Raw genomic sequence first — 12,172 nt, forward strand, 5'->3', positions numbered from 1 at the left:
TGGGATTTATTTAACATCCCCTATGAATAACATTTTCAAACTATCCATATTTCTTATAAAAAACAATAAATAAAGACCTTACAAGGGGATGAATTAGAAACCCATTGGAGAGGCAGAATGGCTAAACTCTAAATTCTAAGACTAAACATAATCGCTAAAGTTTTGTATGTTTGTATGCATTTGAAGTTGCAATCAATAAATTGTGGAAGTTGGGGGGGGGATGGCAGAAGTTGGTAACTTCTATTTTATGGAATGTGAAGAAATCTCCACCTCCATCGTTCTGCCCGGACACTGAGGTCCAGCTCCGAGGGCCTTCTGGCGGTTCCCTCACTGCGAGAGGCCAAGTTACAGGGAACCAGGCAGAGGGCCTTCTCGGTAGTGGCACCCGCCCTGTGGAACGCCCTCCCATCAGATGTCAAAGCGATAAACAACTACCTGACATTCAGAAGACATCTGAAGGCAGCCCTGTTCAGGGAAGTTTTTAATATGTGACATTTTAGTGTATTTTTCATCTTTGTTGGAAGCCGCCCAGAGTGGCTGGGGAAACCCAGCCAGATGGGCGGGGTACAAATAATAAATTATTATTATTATTATTATTATTATTATTATTATTATTATTATCATCATCATCACCATCTAGGCTGCCTCTTATAACTACAGAAACTTGACAATGTGGGAGTATTCCCCCCCCCCAATATACTTTTATACCGTTTAGCATCAAGCCTTAAATTCATTGCATAATTGAGGGGCACAGAGGATATCATTATAATCTGGATTTTAACATAAAATAATAGTAAAAATACCACTTAAACATTTACTGTCTTTAACAGGTATATATATTATTTTGATATGTGGACACTTTATCCTACTTCATAATATTTTTTGCAGACAAGACCTCACAGAGTGGTGCATATTTTGATGGGGAAAGCAACATCTGATGTGCCCAAAACTAATGTCAAAACTGCATTCATGAAAAATTTCCTCCTGCAAAATTGCAACAAATGATCAGAATGTGCAATGTTTCTATTCCCAACGGATTAAGACCATCTCAGTCCCCGAGAGTACATCCTACTGAAACCCACAGTGCTTATTTTATTTTTATTATTTGTCACACACAGAGAATTGTGTTGTTAGTCCCAGAAATAAAGCAATAAAGAAGGTTGATATATCAAAGGATGAGCTGGGATGCCAAGCTATGGGGACTGGCCAGGACTCACAAAGGACCAGATGAATGTCAGATGCTCTTTGAGCTCAGGGAGATTCACAGTGTTGTGACATTTAATTGCTGTACAGATCTGGTCTCATTCTCCATACATTCTCTGTGTACAGTAGCTTGGGTTTGCAAAAGATTATTTCCGTAATAGGGTTTGAGCAGTCACTGCTATGCACCTTCCATTACAAGCCACAACTTGGAAAACTCAAATTTTCACATTCAGGCTATAATTATTCATAGGACAATAGTTTTATTGGCAAACAGTTTATGATTTTAAAATATATCTGATTTTGTTGTTCTGATAAGGGGTATGCATTACTGGTATGACATTCATGTCACAGTATTGAGATACATTAACAATGAATAAGGCAAAGTGAAGGAAAAGATCTAGGAAATGCATGATCTACCATCAGTTCTTTTTGTTTCAGGAAATATCTCAGTCCCGAATAGCAACCAGAGAATGACAGCAGTTGATGAGAAAAAAATGAAGAAAGATGGGTAAATGAAGAGGGAGTGGGGGCTTTTAAATACTGTGCTCCTGTTACATCTTTGTGATCTTTTCAATGCTTGGCAAATTACTTTCTTCTCAGCTAGATGTTTAACTTATGCCCCATGTCTTACTTTCATTGTGGTTGGTTTTTTTTAAAGTTCACATTGCTTAATATCATATTTTAATATGTTTCTTTTAATATGTTTCTATTTCTATGAATATGATGTTAAAGTTAAAATATCTTTCTTTGTGTGCTTGTGTGCAATTTCCCAAAGAATGTATGTTATAGGACAGTCATATACAAGGCAGTAATATTTTGCCCAATGTGGGGCTGAAACCCACGACTGTGAGATTAGGGGTCTGAAGCTCTACCCACTGATCTATCCCAGACTTCTTTGAAATAATGATCTGGATCCAGATCAGGTCTGGATTCATTTATTCAAAATTCGATTCAAATTACTGAATGTTGTTGTTTAGTCGTGCCCGATTCTTTGTGACCCCATGGACCAGAGCACGCCAGGCACTCCTGTCTTCCACTGCCTCCTGCAGCTTGGTCAAACTCATGTTCGTAGCTTCAAGAACACTGTCCAACCATCTCGTCCTCTGTCGTCCCCTTCTCCTTGTGCCCTCAATCTTTCCCAACATCAGAGTCTTTTCCAGGGAGTTTTCTCTTCTCATGAGGTGGCCAAAGTATTGGAGCCTCAGCTTCAGGATCTGTCCTTCCAGTGAGCACTCAGGGCTGATTTCCTTCAGAATGGATAGGTTTGATATTCTTGCAGTCCGTGGATCACTGCCTTGTTGTGGCAAAGGGGCAGGGCCACACAAGACGGAGAGGTCATAGTGGAGAGTTTTGACCAAGTGTGATCTACCTGGAGCAGGAACTGGCAAGCAACTCCAGTATCCCTGCCAAGAAAACTCCATGGACAAAGACAACAGGCATATAAAAATTACAGAATAAGGGAAATAATTGATTCTTACTATTAGCTATCTGCCTATTGCAGATATGTAGTTCTGTGGAGCTTGAATGTGGAAGTGAATGACTTTGATGATTGCATAATGTGTGGTGTTGTTCTTGCAATATTTATTAATGTTTTATCCGTTACTGAGATTATGTCACATTTTAACGTATCTTAATATCATAGAACTGTAGAGTTGGAAAGGACCCTGAGGATCAATTAATCCAACCTCCTGCAATGCAGGAATATGCAGCTCTCCCATATGGGGATCAAACCTGAAACCTTGGCCTTGTCAGCACCACACTCTAACCAACTGAGCTATCCACTTTTGATTCTTTGCAAAGGATTTGTTTTTTTCTGATTATTATGTGTTTTACTTACATTTAGAAAATACAATTTTTGTGCTTTAAAATGAGAAGTAGACTTTGATTTTCCTTGTGTATTTGCTATTTTATTTCTAAAATTAATTCCTTTCTGTTGAGATTTGTAAACCACTTGGAGATTTTTGGAGAAACATGAAGCAGAATATAAATTACCTCCCTGTCTCTGTATAGTTACTTATCCATTTCTCTTTTCAACAGGATTTCATTCTGCTCAATGTTGAGAAACCAGACAACGATTACAGAATTTATCCTCCTGGGATTTGGGGAATTCTATGAATTGCAGACACTTCTTTTCCTGACATTTCTAGTCATTTACATGGTGACCATAACTGGGAACACTTTGATTGTTCTCCTTGTTGTCACTGATCACCATCTACATACTCCCATGTACTTCTTTCTTGGGAATCTTTCCATCTTGGAGGCTTGCTACAGCTCCAGTATATTTCCAAGAATGCTTTCAGCTCTCCTGACTAGAGACAGAACAATTTCCTTCAACGGCTGCTTCACACAGTGGTATCTCTTTGGTTCCTTGGAAGCTGCAGAATGCTGTTTACTCTGTGTGATGTCTTATGACAGGTATCTAGCAATCTGTAAACCATTGCATTATGCAACTACTATGAAAACCAATACTTGTATCAATTTAGCTGCTGCATCTTGGCTCAATGGCTTTATAGGGTGTTCTATATTACTCGTTCTGATGCTACAGTTATCATTTTCTGGCCCCAGGGAAATGGATCATTACTTTTGTGACTACTTCCCTCTTCTTAAACTCTCTTGCAGTGACACCAGTGTATTGGAAATTGCAAGTTACATTGTGACTGCCATATTCACAGTTCCTCCTTTTGTTCTAACTTTAACATCCTATTCATATATTATTGCTGCCATCTTAAGAATACCCTCCGCCACTGGGAGACAAAAGGCCTTTTCCACCTGTTCCTCTCACTTGATTGTAGTTTCAATTTTTTATAGTTCACTAATGATTGTGTACATGTTACCAAAGGGTAAAGTCAACAAAGAGATGCAAAAACTTTCCTCTCTCTTGTATACAGTTTTGCCGCCTTTTGCCAACCCATTCATATACAGCCTGAGAAATAAAGAGGTCAAAAATGCCCTGAGGAATAAAATTGGTAAACTTGTTTCATGCTAAGCAATTCTCATGAAGTGAATTAATGTGAAGCAGGAGCAACAATGTAATTTTCTCTAGCATCTCTTTTTTGGTGGATGATATAAAGTTCAGTTGCTGATTTTGATGTGTAGATCTATCTATTTCCAGTGCATTACTGTTTTAGGTGTTTTCCCCCCCCTGAAGAAAAGGAAATTGACATAAAAAATATAGATGACACATTTAAATGCATATTTTAGTATAACACTTATCCTTAAATGGTGTTTCGTTATTAATTTGAAGTGATCATGACATTATTAGGCCTGTTGTTATCTGAATTTGTTAGTCACTATTTTTTTTAAAAAAATCCAACATTGAAATAAATGTTTCAAAGTGTCTTCAATCATCCCCTAAAAAGAAATTGGTCAGTGATAATTTTTTTATTGAAAATCACTCAAAATTGTTTAATCTCTTTGTTTAATTTCTCAGTCAGGCTTACCTTTATGTTCTATTTTTAAAGGATTTTGGTTTTTTGTTGTATTTAGATACATTTTCCATATTTTTCTTTGAGTCCATGGTATAAAATTAATTAAATAAAGAAATATTTTAAATAAGAATGAAATAATCTATTTCATAAATTGTGCGCCCCTTCTTCTTGAAAAGTGGGACAGGAAAACCCCTCTTAAAATGGCAAACAGCTTGGGTCTCACAAATAAAGAATCAAACAGGCATTCCATTTCTGATGTCTCCATGTCCAGAGTGACAGAGGTAGAGACAGGTCTGACTCAGTATATGACATATTATCTGAAACCCAGTCTCCCAGGTCCAGCTCTGCTACTCTAACCGCTATACAACCACCAGGTCTCAAATTACTCCTATTCAGCTCTCCAACATGCTGGCAGGGGCTTCACTAACTGAGGGGCTGTAAACTGTGACATAACTATCAGAGGTGCCTAGCTAGAGGCATCTGACACCACAGGAGCAGAACACTTTTCTGTCAACCTGCTTGAGCCCTTCTCTAGATCTAGCTCCATACTCTAAATTCCATTGGTCCACTACCTAGGCTATGATATATATTTAGGGTCAAGCTTTAGGCTCCCACAATCTGCTAGGATTCTCTCTCGGGCAGTGCTGGATTTATGTATAGGCTAAGTAGGCTGAAGCCTAGGGCCTCAAAACCTAGGGGGCCTCACCAGCCTGCGAATTCCCAAGCAGGCAATCTCCTCATCCAAAATTGCAAACCCAAGACTTCATGTAAGGGCAGGGCAACTTGGGCCTCTAAATCTAGGGCGCCTTGCCAGCCTGCCCATGCCCCAGTACCACAGTCTCCCCTCTCCCCAAATTGTAAACCCAAGACGTCATGCAAAGGCAGGGCAACTCAGGCCCAGAAACTGTGAGACTCGGGGCTAGCCAGTGAGGCCCAATTTGAAGCAGTAGGGCACAACTTGTTTTTTTTTTTTTTTTTGTAGGGCCCCAGGTCACAGCCAAAGTTTGCAAAAAACATATAGATACAAAGAAAATCCATCTAGATTACCCTGGTGAGGGGGGGCCTTAAGAGCGGCACACGGGGCCCAATTTGGCCAAATTGCTTCAATTGCCTCAAGGTCAGCCCCGATGAGACTGTGCAGGGGTTGGACTGACAAGCCCTGCACCTTCTAGGTCCCTGGTGTCACTATTCAGAGTACAGACTCAAGGACTTGTTAAGAAATGGGGGGGGGCACTTATTGGAAATCAGTTTTGTCACTCCACCCCAAACCCTGAGACAATGAGCCCAGCCACCTTTTATTCACATTCACATAAGCACTACACTACAGCATGGCCATAAACCTATACTTCAGCAGCTGAAATATACACCCAATATGTAGCAATGGAGATTTATGTTACTGCTTTATGAATGAACACTGTGTTTTATGAATGGACTCTGTATTTTGTGAATTACCTAAGAGTCACCTATAGGGAGCTCTAGAATCTGACAGCTAACCAATTGGGTACAGTGGTACCTCAGGTTACAGACACTTCGGGTTACAGATGCTTCAGGTTACAGACTCTGCTAACCCAGAAATAGTACCTCGGGTTAAGAACTTTGCTTAAGGATGAGAACAGAAATTGGGCAGCGGTGGCGTGGTGGCAGCGGGAGCCCCCATTAGCTAAAGTGGTACCTCAGGTTAAGAACAGTTTCAGGTTAAGAACGGACCTCCAGAACGAATTAAATTCTTAACCCGATGTTCCACTGTACTACCAAACAGCGACCCCTATTGCTGAAAGCAGGTAACCAGCAGGGAACGGTTCAGCTTAGCCTTTGCACTGCTGACTGAACACCACCTGCTGTGCAGATGATGGAGAAAGCTCATAAATTGTATCCATTCTCATGTCCTGGCCAACTCTATTACACCGGTGTAAATCCTGGTTCACCAGGAGCCCAGAATAGCAGCAAATAAAATCCACTCATACGTCAGCAACTGATAATACTTGTCATCCAGTTCTTCCAAAGTCTTCCTAAATTATAAAGCTCCAAAATACAGGCCAAAAGAGAGCAGGTCTGGGAATAGCGAGGAATACAATGGGCACCATCAGTGAAAAGGCCCTGCTCACAAGTGGAATAGCCTAGGGCCTCTCTTCATCTAAATCCAGCCCTGCCTATGGGAGGTGCTGTTGTCTGAACCACTGAGCCTCTTGGGCTTGCCGATCAGAAGGTCGCGGTTCGAATCCGCACAACAGGATGAGCTTTCGTTGCTCTGTCCCAGCTCCTGCCTACCTAGAAGTTCAAAAGCAGGACAGTTCAAGAAGATAAATAGACACCGCTGTGGCGGGAAGGTAAATGGCATTTCCATGCACTCTGCTTTCTGTCATGGTGTTCCGTTGCACCAAAAGTGGTTTAGTCAGGCTGGCCACATGACTCGGAAAGCTGTCTGTGGACAAACACTGGCTCCCTCAGCCTGAAAGCGAGATGAGCACCACAACCCCATGGTCCCCTTTGACTGGACTTAACTGTCCAGGGGTCCTTTACCTTTTTACCTTATTGGGGAATCTGTCCTATGGACATCTGTGGAAGCAAGCCATTGATGGAACTCACCTCATTTTCTGCTTCATCGGGGCTCACACTGACAGGCAAAACCACGCTGTGTAGATTGGGCTTGGAATGGAATTACACACATAATTGTGTATAAGTGTGTAATAATAATGATCAAAATTAATAATATGAAGGATATGAAGAACAGAACAAAAGAAAAGAAAAGTATCACCCCTTCCTAGCAGAGAAGGTAGGAAAATGTTTATAGAAACTCTCCGTCATTTGAAGTTTCCAAACAGATGTTGGATGGCCAACTTTCCAGGACTCTCTAACTGTGATTCATGCATTGCTGGGAGTGGACTAGCTAGTGCCTTCCAACTCCAGAATTCTGATTCTATGAAACTCACAGGCACACATAAGCAGGGCAAGGAGGATGAAAGTGGGTTGCAGCTCCAGGTGTTGCTGTTAATGTGGAGAAAGGAAGAATTCAAAGGAATGACAAAGTAGGAATACATTATTTTTATTAAGCAGAATACTAAGTACGCATGGTAAAGCAGTATGAACAAAAACACATTTTAGAGACAATTACTGTAATATATCATTACAATATTACTAAGAGAACTAGGTCAACCTGCACACTATTTTGGAGTTTTCTTCAGGGTGGGGCTAAAAGAGGTAAAACAGTTCAAGGAAAACACACCTGAATTTCTGATTATGAAGTTGCTTCACCACTGCTTTTTCTTAATCATTGTAACAATTCTCTCCAGCTTCTTGGAGGAATGCAATACTTTCCAAATAATTTCCCTATGGCATGCTTTACCTCCTTATTTCTCAAGCTATATATAAGAGGATTTGCGACAGGCGGTAGGACTGTATACAAGAGGGAGAAAGCTTTGTTGAGATCACGGAGTGCTTCTCTCTTCGGTAACATATACACTATCATGATGGCTCCGTAGAAGGTAGAAACTACAATAAGATGAGAAGAGCAAGTGGAAAATGCTTTTTTCCTCCCAGTTGTAGAAGGAATTTTCAAGATAGTAGTTATGATGGCTATGTAGGATGTCAAGGTGAGGAGAAAAGGTGGCAGGGTAAATATGAATGCCAGGACAAAACTCATAACTTCCACCAGGTTGGTGTCACTACAGGAAAGTTTTATAAGTGGGACAGAATCACAGAAATAATGATCAATTTCATTGGGGCCACAGTATGTTAACTCTAGCATAAAACCCAAAAGTATTAAAGTAGCTATAAGTCCATTTATCCACGAAAAAACTGCTAGTTGGATGCACATTTGTGCATTCATAGTTGTTGTGTAATGCAGTGGTTTGCATATTGCTAAATATCTATCATATGACATTACTGAGAGAAGATAGCATTCTGTTGCCATAAGGTAACCAAAGAAAAAGAACTGCACAAAACAGCCGCTGAATGAAATCACATTTTCCTCAGTCAACAAGCCCACCATCATTTTGGGCATGACATTTGATATATAGCAAGTCTCTAGGCATGACAAGTTTCCCAGGAAGAAATACATGGGCGTATGTAGATGCTGATCAACTACCACTAAAATTACAATGAGTACATTCCCAATCATGGCTGCAATATAGATCAATAGGAAAACAAAAAATAGGATATTTTGCCATCGACCGAATTTTCCAAAACCCAAGAGGATATATTCTGTAACATTCATCTGCTTTCCTCATGTAGTCTGTTCCATAGTTTATGAAGTGCATTCATCAGAGATTAAAGAGATCTTGGAATCTATCTTTGAAAAAAGAGATAACATTAAAGTTAATAGATTAGCCTGGCAGGTGAATTATTAGACCCAGAAGAGCAGCAAATGAACAGACAGGACACCAGGAGTTGGGATGAAATCAGGCCAATTCTTTATTGATGATACCAAGCATGATACAGGTTGGAATGGCAGTAGGGCCAGCATCAGCTCATCATTCCTCTCACCTGATGCTAGTGGAATGGAATCCAGCAGTTGGACTAAGCCAAGCCTGCACCATGGGAGTTGGTCAGTGCTGAACCTTGTCATGGTGCAAGCCAAGTTGGCAAGTTCTCACTGGGCAAAGACAATGAGGATTCTAGCCAGGCAGAGACCCCAACCTGAGGTGCCATGGCCAGTCCCCACTATCTTAGGCCCTTTAAGGGGGCTATCCATTATACTAAGTTGATTTATCCCAGTGTCGTTTCCATCCCCCATGCCAAGACAGCAATTTCCCACCTAACAAAAGAAAGCCATTTTATTCAAGGTAGCAAGTGAACCCAAGTCTTATGAAAATCCTATGTAAAGTGTAGAACAGAGTGGGGTCCCATCACAAAAAAAACGATGCATATATGTGTTATGATGCACATGTGTCCAATGTTTATAAGTTTGCACTTCAGAAACATTTATCATGCACATCTTGTAGCATGACATGGGGCTCCCAGTGGTCATCCATAAAAAGGAGACAATATGGTCCACACCCAGCTTATCTCAGCAGCATCAGGTATACTTGTAACACTGGTTATGCATTGCCTAAATATTACAATTCCTCTATGTTTCACAGCATGATTGTTTAAGTTCATGGATATAATTCTGTTTCTTATTAAGTTGATCAGATTGAAAATTTGCAGAAGGATAAGTGAGACAGAAAACTGATTACCTCCATGGCATGAAAGCCACATTTTCTCCTTTCTCATCTTCACTTTATTAACAATTAAGGCACATCTGTCTTCTTTTGTTCTTTCCTTCCTTCCTTCTTTCCTTTATCCTGCCTGCCTGCAATTTAGAAGACAAGATATCTAGATGTTCTGTTCTATATGGCATGAGTGTCCTGCAGGGAATATCTTTCTGGTTACCATTGCTTCAGTTCAGAATCACAGGGGAATACATCCCTAGATGCTTTTAGAGATCACTCTTTTCAGATCAGTGCAGGATTTTTTTTTAATCAAATCAAATCAAAACAAAACAAAACATAAACCATTATACCCAGCTTCTTCAACTTATATGAGTGCCAAAGACTAGAAGCAACACTAACCTCAGATAATGACTGAATTATAGGCTAAGTAGGCTGAAGCCTAGGGCCTCAAAACCTAGGGGGCCTCACCAGCCTGCGAATTCCCAAGCAGGAAATCTCCTTATCCAAAATTGCAAACCCAAGACTTCATGTGAGGGCAGGGCAACTTGGGCCTCTAAATCTAGTAGAAATATTATAAGGAGTTAAGTATAAATAAATTTTAAGGTTTTGATGATAAGATAAGGTTAAAATAAATTAAGATAATTAAATGACAGATAGCAGTGAAAGATGGAAAAGATTTGCTGATATAGTTAATAACTGGAATACAAAAAGGGAGGTATGTGGAGGTCGAGGAAATAAGTTAATGAAAAATAAGGATAAACATTGGATGTGTTTTTAATTGTTTTTGTTTTTGTTTGTGTTTTGATGTATTGTGTTTTTTCTTCTTTTTAATGTATTGACTCCTTTTCTTTTTTTTCACTTTCCACCCTCTTTTTTTCTTTTGCTTATTTTCTGTAACTTTTAAACTTCTAATAAATATTATTATTATTTTAAAAAATTAAAAAAACATATAGATACAAAGAAAATCCATCTAGATTGCCCTGGTGTGTGTGGGGGGCCTTAAGAGCGGCACGCGGGGCCCAATTTGGCCAAATTGCTTCAATTGCCTTAAGGTCAGCCCCGATGAGACTGTGCAGGGGTTGGTCTGACAAGCCCTGCACCTTCTAGGTTCCTAGTGTCACTATTCAGAGTACAGACTCAAGGACAAGGGGACTCAAGAGGCACTTATTGGAAATCAGTTTTGTCACCTCTCTCCCCACCCCAAACCCTGAGACAATGAGCCCAGCCACCTTTTATTCACATTCACATAAGCACTACACTACAGCATGGCCATAAACCTGTACTTCAGCAGCTGAAATATACACCCAATATGTAGCAATGGAGATTTACCAATTGGGTACAGTGGTACCTCCGATTACAGACACTTTGGGTTACAGATGCTTCAGGTTACAGACTCTGCTAACCCAGAAATAGTACCTCGGGTTAATAACTTTGCTTAAGGATGAGAACAGAAATTGGGCGGTGGTGGAGTGGCGGCAGCTGGAGCCCCCATTAGCTAAAGTGGTACCTCAGGTTAAGAACAGTTTCAGGTTAAGAACGCACCTCCAGAACGAATTAAATTCTTAACCCGATGTTCCACTGTACTACCAAACAGCCACCCCTATTGCTGAAAGCAGGTAACCAGCAGGGAACGGTTCAGCTTAGCCTTTGCACTGTTGACTGAACACCACCTGCTGTGCAGATGATGGAGAAAGCTCATAAATTGTATCCATTCTGGTGTCCTGGCCAACTCTATTACACTGGTGTAAAACCTGGTTCACCAGGAACCCAGAATAGCAGCAAATAAAATCCACTCATACGTCAGCAACTGATAATACTTGTCATCCAGTTCTTCCAAAGTCTTCCTAAATTATAAAGCTCCAAAATACAGGCCAAAAGAGAGCAGGTCTGGGAATAGCGAGGCATACAATGGGCAACATCAGTGAAAAGGCCCTGCTCACAAGTGGAATAGCCTAGGGCCTCTCTTCATCTAAATCCAGCCCTGCCTATGGGTGGTGCTGTGGTCTGAACCACTGAGCCTCTTGGGCTTGCCGATCAGAAGGTCGCGGTTCGAATCCGCACAACAGGATGAGCTTTTGTTGCTCTGTCCCAGCTCCTGCCTACCTAGCAGTTCAAAAGTAGGACAGTTCAAGTAGATAAATAGACACCGCTGTGGCGGGAAGGTAAATGGCATTTCCATGCACTCTGCTTTCTGTCATGGTGTTCCGTTGCACCAGAAGTGGTTTAGTCAGGCTGGCCACATGACTCGGAAAGCTGTCTGTGGACAAACACTGGTTCCCTCAGCCTGAAAGCGAGATGAGCACCACAACCCCATGGTCCCCTTTGACTGGACTTAACTGTCCAGGGATCCTTTACCTTTTTACCTTATTGGGGAATCTGTCCTGTGGACAT

At 40.8% G+C, this 12,172-nt stretch overlaps 3 protein-coding genes across 3 annotated transcripts in view; 2 read left to right on the plus strand and 1 right to left on the minus strand.

Annotated features, from left to right (window-relative positions):
• LOC310662094 (vomeronasal type-2 receptor 26-like) overlaps positions 1-12,172 on the plus strand; it is a gene marked incomplete at both ends in the record, with an annotated part of 371,804 nt that overhangs the window by 187,735 nt on the left and 171,897 nt on the right. The gene's annotated exons all lie outside the window — the stretch shown is intronic.
• On the plus strand, positions 1,608-4,189 carry LOC310662518 (olfactory receptor 10A2-like; the record flags this gene model as incomplete). Its single annotated transcript, XM_083409454.1, has 2 exons — positions 1,608-1,711; positions 3,241-4,189. The coding sequence occupies 2 exons, from the start codon at positions 1,608-1,610 to the stop codon at positions 4,187-4,189; spliced, it is 1,053 nt and encodes a 350-aa protein (XP_083265580.1).
• Positions 7,900-8,832, minus strand: LOC310662519 (olfactory receptor 6Z7-like; the record flags this gene model as incomplete). The annotated part of the gene is made up of 1 exon (XM_083409455.1): positions 7,900-8,832. Exon 1 carries the CDS (start codon positions 8,746-8,748, stop codon positions 7,900-7,902), a length of 849 nt encoding a protein of 282 aa, XP_083265581.1. The 5' UTR covers positions 8,749-8,832.

This window comes from Podarcis tiliguerta (genome assembly GCF_965153285.1).
Source record: "Podarcis tiliguerta genome assembly, chromosome: 13".
In the NCBI taxonomy this organism is placed as follows: domain Eukaryota; kingdom Metazoa; phylum Chordata; class Lepidosauria; order Squamata; family Lacertidae; genus Podarcis; species Podarcis tiliguerta.